General features: G+C 36.7%; 1 protein-coding gene across 1 annotated transcript in view; it reads left to right on the top strand.

Annotated features, from left to right (window-relative positions):
- tbc1d32 (TBC1 domain family, member 32) overlaps window positions 1-20,530 on the top strand; it is a 133,904-nt gene that overhangs the window by 45,476 nt on the left and 67,898 nt on the right. Inside the window, exons 23-26 of the mRNA XM_084737960.1 lie at window positions 7,196-7,318; window positions 10,901-11,009; window positions 15,201-15,294; window positions 15,753-15,872. Coding sequence (XP_084594086.1) covers window positions 7,196-7,318; window positions 10,901-11,009; window positions 15,201-15,294; window positions 15,753-15,872 — 446 coding nt within the window. The remainder of the gene's footprint in view (window positions 1-7,195; window positions 7,319-10,900; window positions 11,010-15,200; window positions 15,295-15,752; window positions 15,873-20,530) is intronic.

Raw genomic sequence — 20,530 nt, 5'->3', positions numbered from 1 at the left:
ATATATATATATATATATATATATATATATATATATGTATATTTATATATATGTGTGTGTGTGTGTGTGTGTATTTTTATATGCCAGATGCCTTTCCTAACTCCACAGTTTATCTGGGCTTGGAATCGGCAATTACAAATGCCCTGGACTGTGCATCCTGGGGTTCAGTGTCTTGCTCAAGGACACTTTTACATGTCAACGGGAGGTGGTTGGGATCGAACCATCGACCCCGTGATGAGCAGATGACCTGCTCGACTTCCTGAACCACAGCTGCCCACTGACTGTCAATTATATAAAACTTCCAAATGGTTTGTCCGTAAGGTCGACCGTTTGCATCTTCCCTCAGGCGTGACTAATCAATCAGTGGCATGATCATCAGTAAGACTGGCAAGCAGATTACTGTTTGCGATTAGTTTATACACAATTTCTCTGATGCATGTGGGCACATCATCAAGAGTGTAGTCATCTGTCATTAATGGGTGAGTCAAAGTAAGACAAAGTGGGCTGTCGTCCTTGTTGGCATGAATGACAACAACTTAGGCTCTCAAGGTGAGATGGATTGTAGTGTACCAAGAAGTCTTCCTGTCTCTGTGTTCCCCTGTTCTGTAGACAGTGAATAGATGCCTTATTTCTAAAAGGACACAACAAATCTGAAATAATGAGGAGAAATCAAATTAAACATGGCCACTCAGTTACTCTCCTGATCTTTTTTATTAAAACGGCAATTTAGGCCACATTAGAAGTGCTGCCCCACTGCACTACTTTGTGCTGTTAATTAGCCTTTACGCATTATCTGCATCAGGGTGTTTGGCATCCTATGGTGCTAACTGTGCATTTTAAATTGGGATGAGCCATTTTAATTATCATTACAGGGATGCCTTGTTCACCACAAACTATGGTTAGCTAGTTAGAAGCAAACACAAAAAAAACACCCACCAAACTTGTCAGCATTAGCTGCTGTGATCTTTTGTGTATAGAATAGAATAGAAATGACCTTTGTCTGTTGGAGTAGCGAGACAGTTAAATTGCATTTTTTGATGTTTTCAGCCATCTTTGATGAAGGTTGTTAGACTTCGAATATGAATGTCAGAGGGATACTATAGGTTGCTGAAGACCAGGGTGTACCTGGGACCATGCTAGGGAGGAGTTTGGTCACCGTCCAATGCAAGATGGCGTCGCCACTTTAAAGGATATTTTGCATGTCATGTCCAGTGTTGGGCAAGTTGCTGAGGAAGTGTAATGTGTTACTTTATACTTATTACTCCCTTAAAAAGTAATATTGATATCAAAAGTAGTTACATTACATGAATCATTATATTACTGTATTACTTTAGTATCTTAGTATCCAAAGTTGAACTGATGATCCAGTGAAATGTTAACACCTAGAAAGTTTTTTTTCGGTTAGTTGTCCAGATGTTAGCTGTGGTGGAAACGACGTCAATCTTTCTTAGTGTGGCCTTCAAATTAGATTCCTTCACTGCAGATTCTCCCTCGAGGATCCAAACAAACTAAAAATACAGTACTTCCACCTGTGGAAAGTTTATCTCTCTTCATCATCCTTTATCCTTCGTTTAGCTTAGTGGCCAGCAGGTGATGTCCTAACCTGCTGCATGTACACGTCATCATAAGACAACCCACCCAGGTCAAAAAGTAACTCAGTAACTCATAGTTACAGTCTCTGTAATAGTAAAATACTATTTTGGAAATTGTAATCCTTCACACTACTCGTTACTGAGTAAAGCAATACTATTACAGTAATATGTTAGAGTAAGTCATTACTGCCCAACACTGGTCACACCTATGCATTTTAAGCTTTTTCATACCATTAAGTTGTATTTAATTAGTTTTGGTCATGGTAACAATAGTCAGGCGATCCACATACATCTTACACACTGGACCTCGAAGCTTTTCATGTGTCGTTTAACACCCTTTAGCCCTACTTTGGTCCTGCACGCGGGTCTTTTGTGTTAAAGTCCTGTGATTGTTTGACCCATCCGTCCACCCCAACCTCCTCTTTGTGCAGGGTTTGTCACTGTTTATACTACTTCACCTGACATTTTTTTCTCAGTGACATTTGTGCGTACAACGACACTGTCCATTTATAAATCAGTGCAGACTAAATGGAGTGAAATTGGGTGCAAAAAGAAAAACAAAAGCCATGATAGCACACTAAATGACTCATGACATTGGCGTGCTAGTTATTGGCCATTAAGTGAAACTGAGCTGATCATAAAACAGCACCTTTTACTTTACAAACCTGAAAAATAAATTAAATATAGCTGAAATGATTATCATTTAATGGTTTTGTTGACTGACAGAAAATTAATCTGCAACTGTTTTGAAAACTGATTAAAAGTAATTTCCTGAGCAAAAATGCAGGAAAAATAGTACTGGTAAAATGTCCTGTTGTTAAATCAAGGAAATTTAATTACCATAAAGTTTTATGGCTGTATCACCTACTAACAGGCCTCTACATACACTGAATGCATTGCTTGCCAACAGCATTAAATGATGAGCTCTTCTATCTTTCCTTTGCCGCTCTACTTGTCCTCTGCAGCGCTGCTCCCTCGACTGCCTGCTCCGGTTCTCTTCTTGGTTTGCCAACCGTACACTGAGCTCACTGCTGGTTTCGGTTCATTTAGGTTAACAAATGGACTCGGACTGAAACTTAACCCAAATATCTTAGGGATGAGGGTCATCATTCATCGTCCAGAAAGGTCTCAACTATCCCAGCATGCCACTGTTGTGTGTTACAGCCTCTACTGTCTCTATTATATAAGCCCTCTTGAAGCAACCGATCAAACTGTGACCATGACACTGATGTGAATGTTCTCGTGCTTGTTTTTCTTCTAATAAGTAAGTAAACTGAATACCTTTGGGTTCTGGACTGTTGGTTGGACAAAACAAACAAACCCATCTTGGGCTCCGGGAACCTTTGGACATTTTTAACTACTTTTTAAAACAGATTGAACAAATAATTGAGAAAATAATTAGCTGATTAATTGAAAATGACAATAATCATTCGTTGCTCCCCTGGAACTAGAAGTCCTGTGGGCAACAAAATTACAACTGCTACTCTTTTAATAAGGTTGCTGATAAATTACCATTCAGAACAGGTAAGCGTTTTAAAAGACTGGATAGGCATTTTGATTGGATAGGCAGTCAGTCTTCACCCCACTTGATAAAAGCAGCCTATAAAGAGACAAACTGGAGGCAGACCTGGTTCTCTATTGCTTTGTGTCAAACAGAGAGAGGTCAGAGGGCCTGACAGTCTCTCAGCCTCTTGCTGTGCTGCTGTCAGAATGACTGAGTAGAGTTGTCAGTCAAACCGGAGTCCGAGCAACTGCCCAGAACACCAGGAAATGAAGCAGCTGCTTAAAAGAAGAGATGTCTTTCACAAGGACAGACAGCATGCAGAGTGTAACACAACCACTTGCATGTCAGTAGATGAACACACACTATTAGAAATTGAAATGACATTTTGTAAAAAGAAGTTGGATCAGAGTCGTTTTTAACAGCCTTTTTAAATGCCTAGAAAATAACCGTGACATTTCTGTTCATTTCATCCTGCATTTGTAGTCTTTTTAAGCTTTCTTTTGAAAAAAATAGTGGTAAATGAATAACAGTGAAGAAGGAAATCTACTTATCCACACACACAACTCATTACAGTAATATCATGCTATTCATGTGTAAAGCAGGAGTAAAATGAACAGTTTTTTTTTTATTTCAGCACAAGCTTAAATATGTAAACAAATGTACAAATAAATAATTAAATACATAATAAGTGTAATGTAAATACCTTTTGGTAATGAAATATGCTATTTTTGTATTTTTACATTTTTTTATATATGCAATGCTACATTTATTCATAATGTGGCATTGCAATGCTTATGTAATTTCTCACCATCATAAGCATCAGTGTATCTGCAGAAAACACCAAAAGATGGCCAGAGTGTTTTATTAAGAAGATAGAAGCATCTGAATAATCCAAACTGTGTTTCATTGCTTTGGCTGTATCAGGGCTGCCTCCTTTCTGTCTATTAGCTGACTAATGGCTTGTTAAGGACCTGAAATATGCCACTTTATATAGGTTTTCTATGGGTAATTTCAATAAATTTCAATAAATATTGTAATTCAACATTTTACACACTTATTTGCTTTCTTGCCGAGAGTTGGATGAGAAGATCGATACCACTCTCATGTCTGCATTCAGCATGAAGCTTGAGCCAGAAAGAGAGACTGGAAGCAGAGGGGGAAACAGCCAGCATGTTCTAAGTTTAAAAAAACAGACCTACTGCAGCATTTTAATGTATGATATCTTGTTTATTTAACCTCATTCACTCCACCCCTCTCTACCACAGACCCATTTTTTGTCACCATTAGGAGGAGATAGCAGGTCAACAGTATATGCCACATAGAAGTGGTTTACATCATCTGAAAACTTAAAACCTGAGGATTAATTTGAGATGCAGAACTCTCTGTCATAAATCTGTAATGAAGATCGTGTTTTCTTTAGGTGCCTATTCAGATTTTACGCTAAGCTTGCTTCCTGGCTCCAGTACTATACTTCGCGCACAGACAAGAAAGCGGTATCAACCGTCTCATCTAACTCTCGGCAAGAAAGTGAATAAGGCATTTCCCAAAATGTGACACTATTCCTTTCAATCTAAAGTTCTGTGGTAAGATTGTAGTAGATTTTAAAAAGTTTGAAACTTGCAATAAAAAAAACAAAAAACAAAAGAATATTCATAAACATCCCCATACATAGATGCCACCTGTATTTGTCACCAGCTGTATCAAATGGGAGAATAAATGGGTTAAATGAGAACAATAATCCACCTGGCATCATTGACATGATGAAACGGCCCATTTGATAGATATTTAAAAGACCAGTTCTGCCAGATTAATTGCAGAGGTAGAGTGCAGAGCAGGCAGACAATAAACATTAGCCAGACTGTTTTGATTAATGCTGCACACCGGCGAAACACGTACAGGACCTTTCGAATAAGCACTTCAGCGCAGGCTGAATTTAGATAAGAAGCTTTGGGGCTGATGGGAGGAGGTGGGGAAGAGAAATTTAGTCTTGTTACAAGAGTTACAGGGTTATTATTGGTGCTGGAAACCCTTGAAAACACTTTAAATGTTATGTTTTTGAGGTCTGAAAAGTGCTTGGATTTTAGATAAAGTGCTTGAAGCTGCTTTATATTGTAATTGCACGGAGCTCAACAGTGATGGTTCTGGAGGTGAGTTTCCCATTCATTCGCTCCATTAACGTTTCAGAAAACCCTTTTATAAAATGTTTTAAGCTTTGAACCAAGCCAACCAACTATGAGATTAATCATGACCATAAAACATGTGATTAAGAGCAAAACAAAAAGATTAGAAAATGGACGAAAAGGCAAAGGTGCACGACTGTGTATGTAATTATTTTAAGAGTGAAGGGATTACTCATCCCATTAACCATTACAACCGATTCAGCTTCTTCTTAAATTTAACTTTTGTCATTTTCGTGGTGTTTATGTTGTTAATAACTGTGGTGTAATATATTATAGTTTGTGTTGTGTGTATATAAATTATATTCGCTGTGGCATAACAACATTATTAGTGTGACTCATGTTAGTTAATGTTGGCTACCTACCTAGCTAGCCAGCCTGCAAGCAGAACTCCTTGTCCGCGATGGCGGTAAACATTTCCATGGTAACAATGAGCTCCACCAATGAGAGACATTTCTGTTCCACTTTAGGATTGTGGACAGTGTAGTTTTTATCCATGATACTGCAAATAAATTGTGTCTTTCTCTTATCATGTGGATTTGTGGCTTCTACAGGAGGATATACCGTTGTTTCATAGCCTCACAACTCATGGTCAGTAACGACATAATGGCTAATAATCTAAATTTTATATTCACAATATGACTGGGATTTTCACTTCCAGAACCTCGCTGTTGAGCTCTATTTCTTCAATAATAAATAACAAACACTCTGACTGAATAGTTTGCTTTTTAGATAAATAAATAAAATAAGTCAGAGAGCCTGATTGCTTTTGCCTTTGACATATCACACATGCAGAATCATCTTCATTTTATTCTAGTCTTTGCTGATGTGTATCCTCTGATGGAACAGTGAACGGGACGACTAAACATACTGGCAGGCTGCTGTTGGCAGTATAGAACCATTTTATAGCAAAATGTCCCCCCAGAGCAAAGTTGCCCATATGATATTAATTTTTCTCATATAATTAGGATGGATTAAAATCGTTCTTTGTTTTCATTATTGTGTTCATGGTTCATTAGCCCAAGATTAATTAATTTACAAATTAGTTTTCTTTGTTTTTAATAGTGTTAATAAATGTTAATAAATCTTCTAGTTTCAAAGACAGTTGGGGAATCTTTTTTCTTTTCAAGAATCTTTAAAACATATTTTGCATTGTTTTCACGATTTTTGCTTATTAGATAATTCCATATAATTCCATATTGCATAGTTTTGATGTCTCCAGTATTAAGCTACTGTGTAGAAAAATAATAAAAATGAGATATGTCCTAACTTTTGACTGGACCCGTATAGAAATGTTCATTTACCTTGGCTGTAAGGTGCAGGAAAACCTTCAAAACACACAAGACACAAGAGATTGAATTTGACTTTTGAAAAGTTGTAGGAACCCTGGAGTTACCAGCATTATTATTTTTTCCACTTATATAATTCCTTCAAAATACAAAAGTTGTCGTTAATTAAACTGTGACTGAAGTTAAAAAGTCACTGATTCATAATAACAAGATTCTGTGAAACTTTTCCTCTCTACAGGTACTGGACCGCGTAAAACACAAAGCTAAAACACATTGTCGTGTCTCAAAATGCTGCTGGAGCTTAACAGCCTGTTTGAGCCTGGTGTCATTACCAGCAACTGAAAATGAACCGTGAAGCGTTCCCAGAGGCTTCCTACTTAACAAAGCTTACGATTGGCTACGGCGAGCTGGTGGAGAAAAATTGTGTTGACTGATCCAGCACTTGCAGACATACAGCACAAGGCCAGGGGACACAGACAACCAAACTCCAAACGGGGTCTTTGTGTGCCCTGCTGCACAGTGTGTACTACATTACAGCCTGAACTGCTCAGTGCTGCTGGTCTGCTACAGTATCTCACCATGCCAGGACTCTGAGTATTCTGATGTCTTGTTTGTTTTTGTGTGTTGCTGCAGATTGCTCAGCGTTCTCTGCTGTAATCTGGACTCCTTTCTGCTGCTGGAGAGCCAGTACAACATCTGCTCGATGCTGCTGCAGAGTCAGAGTGAGAACGTCACGGATCTGGACACTGACGGAGGGTATGAAGCCACTAAACACATGGTTAAAAATGTATGACTGGAAATAAATACATTTTATTATTGTCGGTAACACTTTCTGTGTGCATAACACTATCATAACCAGGTCATGACCCCTGTTATAGACATGAAAAAGTCTTTACAAATGTTTATGACTGCTAAACACTATCTGTCAACTCCGTAAGCTAAATCATCTTGGGACTGTACTCTGTCATCAAACTGTCCTTAAAATATTTAATGACATCTTTATGACAAGACCACTTTACTTGATGTCAAGGAAAATATTCATGACACACTTATGTCTCCTGACGGCCAGTGTCAAAACCAACCACACAGACAGTTAATCTAAACAGTTTCTTTAAGTTTAATAATGTCAAGTTGTCATGACAAAGACATTGACAGGTATGTTGGTTAAAGTCAAGTTGTTATTTATCCATTTTTTATCAATTCCTCCAGTAATTCTGTGCAGTGTTTCCAACTACAGTGTAGGTTGCCAGATATAGCCGGTGAGCACTTGTTTTGTAATAAAATAATGAACGTTATTTGCATAGCCCTCTTCTTAACAAGGTAATGAAGGGCTTCACAACAGATAAAAAACAGTAAAACAAGAGCCGAATAAAAACAGCATAATAAACTGGGGAATGAAATGAAGTTAAAATTATAAAATGTCAAGAACGGGGAAGTAAAATCCAGCAGCACCTTAAATCTTCATCAACACTTTGCTAATCATTAAGCCTGTCTGATTTTGATAGGTATAGACTTGCACCGTACGGGGACTCAAACAGCAAAGGCCCTGTCACTTCTGTTCACAAGCCAGGATGTAGGAGCAGCCAGTAGAACCATATCCACTGATCTCAGAGAATGACAGGAGAACATAACGCTTTGAAAGTGATCAATTCAAAAATCAATACGGAGTAAAATGGACAGCCAGTGTAAGTCGGCTAACACAGAACTCATGTGTTCATATTTCTTTGTGCCTGTTAAAGTTCAGGCAGCAGCGTTCTGCTCCAGTTAGGCGGCGAGGGGATCTTTGACTGATACCAGCATAAAGTACATTATAGTAGTCTGGGCAGAAATAAAACCCACTAAAAAACATATAAACGTATAATCTTATTTAAATAATAGGTTTCTGTGGAGGCACAATGATGCCAAAGCTGGCATCTTCACTGTGATGACAAGACATGAGTCACTATGCCTGTCTGCTGTTTGTCAAGAAATAATTACAGCACCTAACTGCCCCTATAGACCACAAACTGTTGTTTATACATTTTGTTTTTGTGTATGAATGAAACAAATGATATATAACATGTTAATCATTGAGCTTTATATTTTGACCTTTGGACAGAGCCCGGCTGCCTCTTTCTTCCTATACCCAGTCTTAATGCTAAGCTAGGCTAATTATATCTTCCAAACACACAGGCATTAGCTTGATATTGATCTTCTCACTGAACTCTCGAAAGTAAAACAAATAATATTCCCTAAATCCTATTTGCTTCTTGTATTTGGACATTGTACTTGGACTTAAAGGACCAGTATGTAGGATTTAGTGGCATCTAGCTAGAGGTATGGGTTTGGGTTTTATCTGATAGCGAAACTTAAACATTACAGGCGCCTAAACAATGTCTTAAGCACTATTTAAAAAAAAAAAAAAAAAAAAAAAAAAAAAAGCACAAAATGGTGGTCAGCAACATCTAAGAAGCACTTGTGTAATTGCCAAGTCAGATTTGGACTTGTAGTTGAACAATACATTAACTGTTAACAGTTTAAAGTACACTTACACATATCAAAACACTTGTAAATCAAATTCATATAATGAGTAAAACCTAACCCAACTACAATAACTTAACACTAATTAACAGTTACAGTATAGCAAAGTAATTTTTGAGCTGCTATTCTTGGTACTCTGTGAACTTCAGCTTCAGTTATTTTGCCAAAATATGATCATATTTGCTAAAAAGAAAGAATGCCATCATCATCATCATCAGTGGTCTCCCCATCATAGATATGAATGCCAAGACATTGTGACATGTCGCATGGAGTGTTTTACTTCTGAGCTGGAATCCTGTCCAGTAAAAAATACAGCCACATTTTATACCATTTATCTAGCTCAACTTTTCAACTGTGTTTATGGTAGCTACTAGCTAACAGTAAGCTACCTGTACCATGTAGAGTGGTTCGATGGTGCGTCTGTAACATCTGTAACTATTTCAGTCGACAGCAACGACGCCTGGCACCAAAACGAGGCACCATAATCTGTATTGTGATTTGGTCTGGTAGATACCAATCGTATAGGAACCGGTGGCATGCTGGCAATAGATTCCCCTAAATCTTCCACACTGGACCTTTAATGCTGTTCTAGAAAGTTTAGCCACAGCTGAGTTGAACTGAAAGTAGTTATTTCAGAAATTCTGACAGTTTCCACATCGAGCACCCTAGACGTGCACACAGTCATTCTCTCTCTCGTTCAGTAAAGGCTTTTTGCTCCTCTGTACATCATCCTGATATGACAGAACACTTTCAAATTTAATCATTGCTCAGGATGAGAAATTGTTTGTTTGTTTGCTGTGTCACAAATAAAATGAAATAAAGCGGGAAGAGAGTGAAAAGGCCATTTCTGAAAGTGGGTGTTCAAGAGCCCCTTTCTCTTGGTAATGGCTGCCAGAGCTGTGGCTATTGGTTATGAATGGAAATGGCCCTGAAATGCCAACTCGCATTGCGTTTTTGGAGAGTGATGACTTGTTAATTTATTCTCCCATCTCCCGTTTCCTGCCCTCTCTTCTCCTCGTGCTCCCATTATCATCACAGACATCATCATCTCTCTTTTCTTTTCAGCCTCTTTCTCCTCCTCCTGTCACTCCTGTTCATTGTGTTGTAAACTTTGGCATCCCGCTGTTTGCCGTCACTCTCCTCTCTGACCTTTTTAATATCAGCGACGCCCAAATTCACCAAATCTACTTTGTGAGAGCATGTTTTATTTGACCCCAGCTGTGACTTTTTTGTTTTATTCACAAAGAAATGCATGCAAATTTCATTTTAACGGCAAACAGGCCCTTTAAAAGTGCACTGTATGAAAAAATAGTCCCCTTTATTACCAATTTCAAGCCCAAATTGCTTTAGCTAAAAGAAACTATTCACCAAGGCTGACACCCCCCGACCCTAAAGTGCCTTTTATAATTGGAATATTCTCTGATCGTATCTTAAATTCTACATGGAAACCCTACTCGCTTTCTTTTCTTACTTAGCAATGATACAGTCCCAGTTATTCAGAGGCTTTACCTCACCACAAAGTCTTTTAAAGGACTTTTCAAAGAAAGTTATCTGAGCTCCAATAAACTGAGGAGCTTAGTTAGTGAATTAGAAGGTCATAATCATTCATATGTCTTTCACACGTATTTTATTCTTCTTGACAGTGCTTTTTTTTTTTCAGATGTCTTTCTCTTTTCGTCATTTTGCAGATATGCCGTAGCTTACGAACATTTATTAGATCGAGGCCTGCGGGTCATTGTAATTTTTCTTGTTCACCTCTGTTCTTTTTTCCCCTGTTCTTTGTCTAATCCTCGTTCTTCTTTTGTTAAACCATCTCAGTGAGTTCATCATAGACAGTCTGTCGGTGGAGAGGAATCACGTGCTGGTTCGTGTCAGTGTGGTGGGAGGTCCGTCTGAGAGGAAGCTTCCTCCTCGAGCGCTGCAAGAGGTCAGATCTGCTTTTCATTCATTTAAACCAGGATTGAACCTTGAATTGGTTCAATCTATTCTTCAAGTCAAGTCTGTTTCTGCACAAAAGATACAATACAATATAACATCAAAAATAAAATCTAAAACTAACTAACTAACTAACTGGCTAATGTACTACTCACTGTAACTTTTAAAAATATAAACACAGGCTTGTTTCATCTGATTCCAAGGAGAATCCAACCCAGTGGTAGCCATTAAAAATAAATATATATAAATGGCTGGGCTTCTCGTCGATGGTCTTGTTTGCTTATGTAGTTTATAATCAGTTAAAAACCTAAACCATAGCAAATAAAGTTCGTTGTACATATAATCACAGATAACAAGAAAACAAATTGTATATTGCAAAGTAAAATATTCATAAGAAAATAAATAATGAATTAAGATAAGAATTCACACAGCACATCCCCAGCATCTACTTATATATTCATGATTAAATAAAATATAATATCAGAATGAATACAGGCTGCAACAACAATATATTTTGCATTTGATTCTACCCCTTTAATCCAAACATACTACCTGTCTGAACTTCTGTACTGTGACTATGTTTTTGGCTATAAGATGTGTCAAATCAAACATTAATCTGTGTTGATTTTTTTTTAAATATGACAGATCTCCAAGAACACGTCCAGTTTATTGTTTATCTTTTAAATGAGGCGCTTATAGGAAAATGTTAAGCCATTGATGATAGTTTGGAGGTTTAATCTCCTCCCAAAAAGGGCTGAGTGTCATTTAAAAAATTAGGATATCACTACCAGTACCATTAAAGTGGGACTGATGCCAGTAGAATCCTTCATTTGATACCTTTTTATTCCTGAAATAAAATTAAATCAAAGAACGCTTGTGGTGATTGGCTGCAGGCAAAACCAAAAAATATTGCAAATGCTAATTATTTTGTCTAAATCTGAGTGCAAAAAGGATTGAATGCAGGTATTGTTAGACTGGAGAAGTTTTGATACTGCTCAGAACGGCGTTATTTTGGTCAATACATTTTTATTTCTTTTTTCTTTTTTTCCGGTCAATACCTTAAATGTATCGATACCCAGTCCTACTTTCCAGTGTCTTATGATGACCCTCGTAGCGGTGGTAAAGGTGACTTTTAGCCACTTCAAATATTTGGTGCTCACATCTTTGACATCTTCTCTAACAAAGACGTCAACTTGGGCTGTAAGACTATTTTTGTGAACAAGCTAAATGCTACAAACACCCTCACAACTACTCTTTGGTAAAATGTTATTTTCCAAAATATCATTTAACACATTGACGCCTCACAAGTGGTGGTATCTTTGTTCAGCTCCAGAGGCTGATACAAGCCTACATCATTGTTTATTTGGGACATTTGTACTTTCATTGCTTTTCATCATGTTTCACAGTAAAAAATGGTTTATCTTTGGTCTAAACTGAGTGACTGCAAAAACTTTTGTGAAATAGAGAAATTTTACCATTGACTAAATTGTCTATTTCTTTTTTATCTGTCCTTTAATTATTTTTTAATGACAATATTAGGAATTTTTCATTAACGCAAACTGAGTCTTCCCTGTGCTCTAACCCTCATCCATCCGTTTCTATTCTGAGTGTGTGCTAGTGGTAATTTCAAAGAGTCCCACTGATTACCAACAGGGCTTGAGTTGTTGTCTGATGCCCGCAGCCTTATTTACCCAGTATGTTTTGGGGTAGATATCAATTATTTAGGTGTTGTTTACGCTGAACGCAAAACAGGAAACCAATTTACACTGAGGTCAAGGAAAGGATATGAAAGAGATTTTTAAAGTGGAGAGTGTAAATTACTTCAGTGAGTGTTTCCTTCATGTTTCACAAGTCTCTCTTATTCATCTCTGCTGTTACTTGTAGGGAATACAGGGATCAGAAAGCTGTTAAATATGTACCGATTTTGTGTGAAGTTTAAGAAACAAATGAAAAACGAATCCACTCGTGGTGAGAAATGAAAAGAGAAGCATCATTGTGCTAAAACAGTGGTTATTCCTGGCATTTCAAGTTGTCTGTCAGACTGTTTTTACTGCTTAAAGGAGACCAAATGAATGTCATGATGGCTATGAAATATTTTCAATCATATTGAGACTTTCAATATATACTAATTTTATGTTTATTTTTAAATTTGGTTATTTTTTCACCTTTAATTATTCAGGGGAGCTTCAACCATAGTTTGATCTGCTGACCACTGAGCAGCTGTAACTCACGATGTTCCAGTTACAGGCTCACTTCTCAAACCTTTAGGCCATAACTGCTCATTTATAAATTTATCAATGATTTAAATCTTAGATCTCTGCACAAGTATGCACAAAAGAGCACAGAAGGTCATGTCCTCTGTGATATTTCTGGGACTTCAAGGGCTTATACGATGTCAAAAAAATTATTTCATGCTGTTACCCAGTTATTATACATTTGCTTTTAAGGTACAATGTGTAAGATTTAGGGGGATCTATTTGCAGTAAATGGAATATAATATTATATAACATTCATAAGTATGTTTTTAATAGTGTGTGATAAATTAAAAATAAAAATCGTTGTGTTTTTGTTACCTTAAAAGGAGCTGTTCACATCTACAGAGGGCGCGGCACCTCTTCCACCAGGTTGCACTGCCATGTTTCTGCAGTGGCCCAGATTTAAGGTTCCCTACACCCTTGGAGGGGGAGGGTTGCAGAGGTGGTTGCAGATCCCACCAAATCCTATGCACCGGTCCTTTAAGCCAAAATCAGTGTCGAGTGTAGAGAGACCGTGTTTAGGCAATAATGTAAGAAAATACCAATTTGAGTAAGATGCAGTTGAAAAGTTAAATAAATAAATGAATAAATTGTTGAATTTTATGTTTCTTTATTTTTATAAATACTCATTTTAGGGGAAAAAAGGCAAATGTTAAGTTGTGTAATTCATGCTGAATTTCCATGCATCCTGGAAAAGCTGGAAAACAGTTAAGAATAACTTTCTAGTCATGGAAAAGTGAAAAAAATGACCGAATATACGTGAGACTTTTGTAGCAGTAGCTCACAGTAGGTGTGATTAGTTTTGTTAAAGACAGTAAAGGGGCTAAGGTATGATGTGACAATCTGAGTTAGTGGCAGTAATCCTGGAAAACTCCACTGTGATTTTGATTCGTACATTTAGGCACGTAAAGTTCAGTCTAAGTTCAGATAACAATAATTATGAATTTTATTTACATAGCACTTTCCAAACATGGAGCAAGGACTTAACATTTACAAGTAACAGATGGTTTCATATATAAGTTATAGCCATAGACTGCACATCTTTTAAATCAAACCTCCACAGAGAAGAACATATAAGTGTAAGGTACAATTCCTTTCTGTCCTACTACCTAGATCATCGCAGAAATTGTCCCGGAAAAGTCTTAGAAAATGATCTCTAGAAAAGTGTCTGAAAGCTGTGCAAGGATTGCATGCAATCATCAGCCCCTCAACAGCATAAAGGGTTCTGTGCATCTTTTCTTGTATCGACATCACCTGAGTGGCAGACTCAAATACCAGCAGGGATTATCATGAGCTGAGGGCACAGTCAACTGGATAAAGAGGTCTGCTTTCTAAACCCCATTAACATTTAGAGCACATTATTTTGGCACGTCACATGCCGAGCTGTGACTCAAAAGATACGGTTCTTCAAAACTACGATATGACAAGCGTAATGAATACAGCACTAAATGGAAATGAGAAGGAAAAACAAGATTGAAAAGAGGAAACAGCTGAATATAAACAAACACAACTTGATAAACTGCTACCGGCTCCCTGCTAAACAATAACCCAGTAATGAATTCATCTACAAGTCACTTGTTTAAATGCACCACACTGTTCTTGGTTTGAAATGATTTTAATATGCTGTCATCAACCATTGTCATCAGGCAGTTTTAAGTATATTAAATTACAAACAAATACAGCATAATGGCACATCAATAACACAGCAGACTCATTAACAGCCACAGCAGCTACCCGGTCAGAGCAGCGCCTGAATGAATCTGATGAAAATAATGCATATGTCATGCAGCTGACCACACAAAGTCATATATATTTAGAACCATGTCATCATATATGTGGAGATTTCTAATCCTGTGATGAATATCATTTTAACGATACAGTTGTGTTGCCAAATGGTTAATTGAATTTTCTTTATCTGCTCATTCCAGGGAGACGATCCTTACCCCTGGCCCATGTTTTCAAGCTACCCCCTACCTCACCGCTACAGTTTGGACCCACCAAAGATCCACCATAACTCACAGGGTAAGACGAACGTCAATAAAGGTTTCTGATTGACTGTGCATTATTGTGATTTCTCACCGATAGCAGGCCGTTTCAGCTGAATCCGGCCCTTTGATCAATTATAAATATAAAAAAGTAAAAATAATTTCCTCAAATAAGAGAGAAGGTAATTAAGACATTCATTTTGTCTGTTTTTAAGCAGACAGACACATATTTTGTTAAAAAGTTTGAACTCGGGCTGTTTAAGTGAACTGAATGAAAAAAGATGTGTTTATTAAAACAACAAGCTTTACTCATCTAGGATTACAAAGGTGCATTATTTTCCCCTGTACTTGTGTGCATAATTTTCTTTTCCAATTGTGAAAACTAATAGTAATACTAAAACAAATTAATGAAAGTCCAACCCCTAAGCGCTTTATTGTTTTCAAATCTTGTAACAGAATCTGTCGGGCTTACAGTCTTTTTTTCCTATTGTGCAGACTCTGAGATCAGCGCATTTCTGGCTAAAGACTCAAAGAACGAGGAGAGCTGGATGGAGATCTGCCGGAGACACTACTGCAAGGTCATGACCTCCAAACCCAACATCTTAACTGGAAAAGGTGAGCTACTGGTTCACAGTGTAGCTGCAGACTTGCCTTCTAGACAGGATATTCTGTCTTTCTACCTAGCAGCACATTGATAATGTAGCATTCATATTGATAATATATGTTGGCCAGTGGAGTTGATCAGAAGTCTTCAGCTGCTGTAGCTGTTATGTCAACAGCAGTTGTAGCATCAGTGATGTTGGCTGTGTTGGTCTCGCGATCTGCACTTTCTCTGTTTGTTTCTGAGGTCGAGGGTATGTCAGAGTCTTTTGCTCTTGAGGCTATGAAACGATCCATGTGGCCATTGAGTGTCTGTATACTTGTGATAATAATGTTTTTCAAGATTCAAGATGTTTATTGTCACTGGTTACACAAGTACAGTTGTGTAAAAAAAAAAAAAAAACTACTACTAAATCTACCACACTGTTTTTAACTGGTTATGAAACAGTCACATTTTCATACTAAGTGTATTAGCCAATTAAAATGAAGAAGGATGAGTTTTTTATTTAGATAATTTTAGTTTTGACGTTATATTTTTATCCACAAGAGTATAAACTGGCTACAGGTCCACCAAAATCAACAACATTTCTTGTATAAAGTATACAATACTAAAAAAAAATGTGCATTTATGAAATAAAATATAATAAAACAGATGACGAACTTTTAATGGGAAGATGTCGACAACATTATTAGAGCTGCAATGATTAATCGATTACTAATCAATTACAATAATCAGCAACTATTTTAGTAACTGATGCATCGGTTTGAGTTATTTTTTAAGGGAAAAAAGTCAAAATCCTTTAGTTTTTCTTGCTTCTTTACTCCTTTATGACAGTAAACTGAATATCTTTAGGTTGCGGGCAAAACAAGACATTTATGGATGTCATCTGTCTTCCCACAGATGCAAATTCAAAAAATGCACTACAGAATTATTTTCTTGGTGTATGTTTTTAAGTACTGTATATACATAACTGTATATTTTAACTTAAAATTTTAAGTTTTGTTTTAATTTGTATTTTAATCTATTTTATTCTAAATCTAATTGTCTGTATGTTCTATGTGTAGCATGAAGGGAACCTGCAACCTTACATTTTCTACACACTCATTGTATTTATATATGATACAGAACAAACAGCAGGAATATGTCCACCTACACATGTTCATAATACAAACTCAAAAGAGACATTATTAATCAACAATCTGTCACTTTTGACTTTACACCAATTTCCAATTAACTTAAATTGGATCAACTGCTTAAATAATAAGTAGTGTTATAATGATAAGAACAAAAAAATAACTCCATATGATACAGTTCAGCTATACTGAAACCCTGGGTTCTGCATTGTGTGTCTGTTTGTATTGTGCTGCATCTCCTCACGAGCATCACGTAGATCTGATGTCCATGAACCTTTTAAGAACTCCTCATCACTGCCATTGACAGCCGCTATGAAATGGCACTGACGCCTACACTCCTTATGTGGGAGCAAATAGCTGTTCAAGGAGCTTGAAAATACTTTCAAATGAAGGAGGCCTGACAATCATGTCATTAATGCATGTGCTGTGCAGTGATTGCTTCCTTTCATCAGCCCACCGTTGAACGCTCGTGAAAGCCTCCACTCTCTGCTCTGTGGCGCTCATTTAAGGGCTTTTCACTAAAAGATTATGATCAAGATTTATTATGTGTTAAGCTTCTCTTGGCTGTAGAAGTGCTAATTTATTTAGCGCATCATTAAGCATGAAAACCTGGCATTCTGTTTTTTAAGAAACATTCAGTGAAGTAAATTGTAGCATTTATAGCCTGACAACTAAATTAACCTACATACTTCCTGGGCAATTTATGGAACATTTACTATGTCTCGCTCTGAGAATAAAGAAGCTGTGATTATCACTTCTGTCTTCGACTTGCTTCCACACAGCTGAAAATTAGCGTACTTGATGAATACTATCTCTTCATCAAAACACTCATGATTAGAACTGTTTGCATGTTCACTACCTCAATATCTTGTCAGCTTATTGATTTCTAAATTGTCCTCCCTCAACAGCATATCAATGAAATGCATTCACCCGAGCTCAGAGTCACTGGGTCGCGTTGCGATCGGCGCTCATTATGTTTGCTAATCTGGCGGCCTTTGACATGATCGCAAGGCTGCACTGCTGCATTTGAAAAATACAGATTTTTTTTACAGAAGCATTCATTACTTTGTTGCATGTTAAGCAGCTTTGTGAACATGACTTCACAAACATCTTATTTTAATGTTTATTCCAACTCCCAAAAAGTTGGGATGTTGTGTAAAACGTGAATAAAAACGGCAGGCAAAAATTTACAAATCCTTGAATGCAGTACAAGGACAAGATATTTAATGTTCAAACTTTACTGTTTTTCGTAAATTTACACTAATTCTGAATTTGATGCCTACAACATATTTCAAAAAAGTTTGGACCGAGGCAACAAAAGACTGAGAAAAACAGCTGTCTGGAACATTCAGCAGGTAAACAGGTTAACTGGTGACAGGTCATAGTGTCACGGCTGGATATGAAAGGCTGACTCGTTCACAAGGATTGATGGTGCAAGGGACAGTGTGAGCAAGTAGTCCAACAGTTTAAGATTTTTCAACACACAATTGGAAGGAATTTAGGCATTTCATCATCTACAATCCATTGTATCATTAAAAAAAATCAGAGAATCCAGAGAAATCTCTGCATGTAAGGGGCGAGGCTGAAAACCAACACTGATGCTCTCATTAATTCATTAATGCTGAAAGGCACATACAGGATTTGGAGCAACATATGCTGCCATCCAGATCACGTGTTTTTCAGAGACTTCCCTGCTTATTTCAGAGAGACAATACACGTGTTACAACAGCGTTGCTTTCTAGTAAAAGACTTCAGGTACTAGACTGGCCTTGTCTGCAGAGCAGATCTGTTATTAATTATACAGTAAGTTAAGTTTTATTTATACTATTTTACTTTTGAAAAGAGTTTTGACTTTTAGATAACAGAGATGAAAGTGGGTCTCTCTGAGAATATACTCAAAGCTATAATTTTATGATGAAGCAGAGTCAATTTATGTATTTGTTTTTTCAAAGGAGCTGCATACAATTTAAAACAAATATGGCATCATTTGATGCACTATACCAGATTATAGCTTATAGCTACTTTACATCTGTCGATGTCAAAGGAGAAAAACTCATTTTGAATTCAAATATAAACCCATTCTATTACATATGAAAAATATTTTTTTTTCCATGACAAATGCTTTTTTTCTATAAAATTAACGTTTTGTTGTATAGCTTCCCTTCCTGCTGTTCCACTTGAAAAGAGTTATTTTCAAGTAAAGGATCAGATAAGATAATACATTAAGCTTTGGTGGTCGCATGTTGAAAGGTCAATCTCCTGACGACTGCTTATAGAGATTAATTAAAGGTTGACTTGAGGTGAGTCAAAGGAAAATGCTGAGTAGGATGTGATCATTGTCTAGCAGCTACTCATGAATTAAAAAGAACATCAAAATAAAAAAAATAAAAAATACATACATTCAGTTAATTCACTACAGTACTTAAAGTGGACCAGAAGCGGTGGTCTTACTTTAAATATAAGTATTTTAGGACATGCAAGGGCAAATTAAAGTGCATTTGAATATTTAACAGTTAATATTTCTCACAGCAGTATACTCCTCCAAAATGACCAAAGGCTTTGACAAAAACTGAACATTATAACGGCTTTTGTATTACATTTTAAGTGGGTGCATATAAAATTCACCACTAATAGTCTTTGCTGCTGTTCATATACAATCCTGTATATTTGTACATGACAAAGAGAATATGTGACAGTGATGCCCAGAAATTTCAAATGAGGTGTTACGTTCCTGTGCAAAATATATGCACTGTATATATTATCACCAGGAGCCACTGTGTAGAAAAAATCATGCATTTTACATGCCACTGAATTTGCATATGTATTAATATAACAGTGAAAAAGTGCATCTGCATCCATGTGGCACTCATGATAAGTGGAATTTAAATGTCCTCTCCTTGATCTACTGTGGCTCTGACTTTACCTCATTTGTACGTTGCTTGGGTAAAAATTATTACCAAATGAATAAATATAAATGTAAAACTGTGTATATGACAGTGTTTGATGCACGATTCTGTAGGATATCTGAAACTCAGGGGAAGGACACTGAATAATTTCAGTGATAATTACAGCTAAATTAAAGTAATGCATAATGCAAAATGCAAATATGAAGTTAAGTTAGAGATAATACAGCTGTAGTTGGTAAACTACTTCACATACAAGAAAGAGTCAGGGGCAGGAAATCCACAAAGAAAAGTTGTTTAATTTTTATTCTCATTAAAGCAAAATATAAAGGTATGATTAGTTTCTAATTAATGTGAAAATATGTAACAGTATGCAGCAACACTCTGTTTGAAGGGGTGAGAATAAGACTGTCATTTTGCTGTCATATGTCATGACATGAACATGAGTCTTTATGAATGTCTTTAACTCAATTAACTAAATTAATTAACTCAATTATGTCATTTTGAATGCAACATTGCTGGAGATGTCTTTGTGGCAACTTGACATTAACCAAGACAACATAACGTGTCAACTTCATATTATCAAACTAAAAAAATCTTTTTAGCTTTATGTTTTATAATTTCATTATAGTATCA

Source organism: Lutjanus erythropterus, chromosome 15 (assembly GCF_056507025.1).
Source record: "Lutjanus erythropterus isolate fLutEry1 chromosome 15, fLutEry1.hap2, whole genome shotgun sequence".
In the NCBI taxonomy this organism is placed as follows: domain Eukaryota; kingdom Metazoa; phylum Chordata; class Actinopteri; order Lutjaniformes; family Lutjanidae; genus Lutjanus; species Lutjanus erythropterus.
The sequence above is the reverse complement of the archived record's forward strand: the minus strand, read 5'-3'. Positions and strand labels throughout refer to the sequence as shown.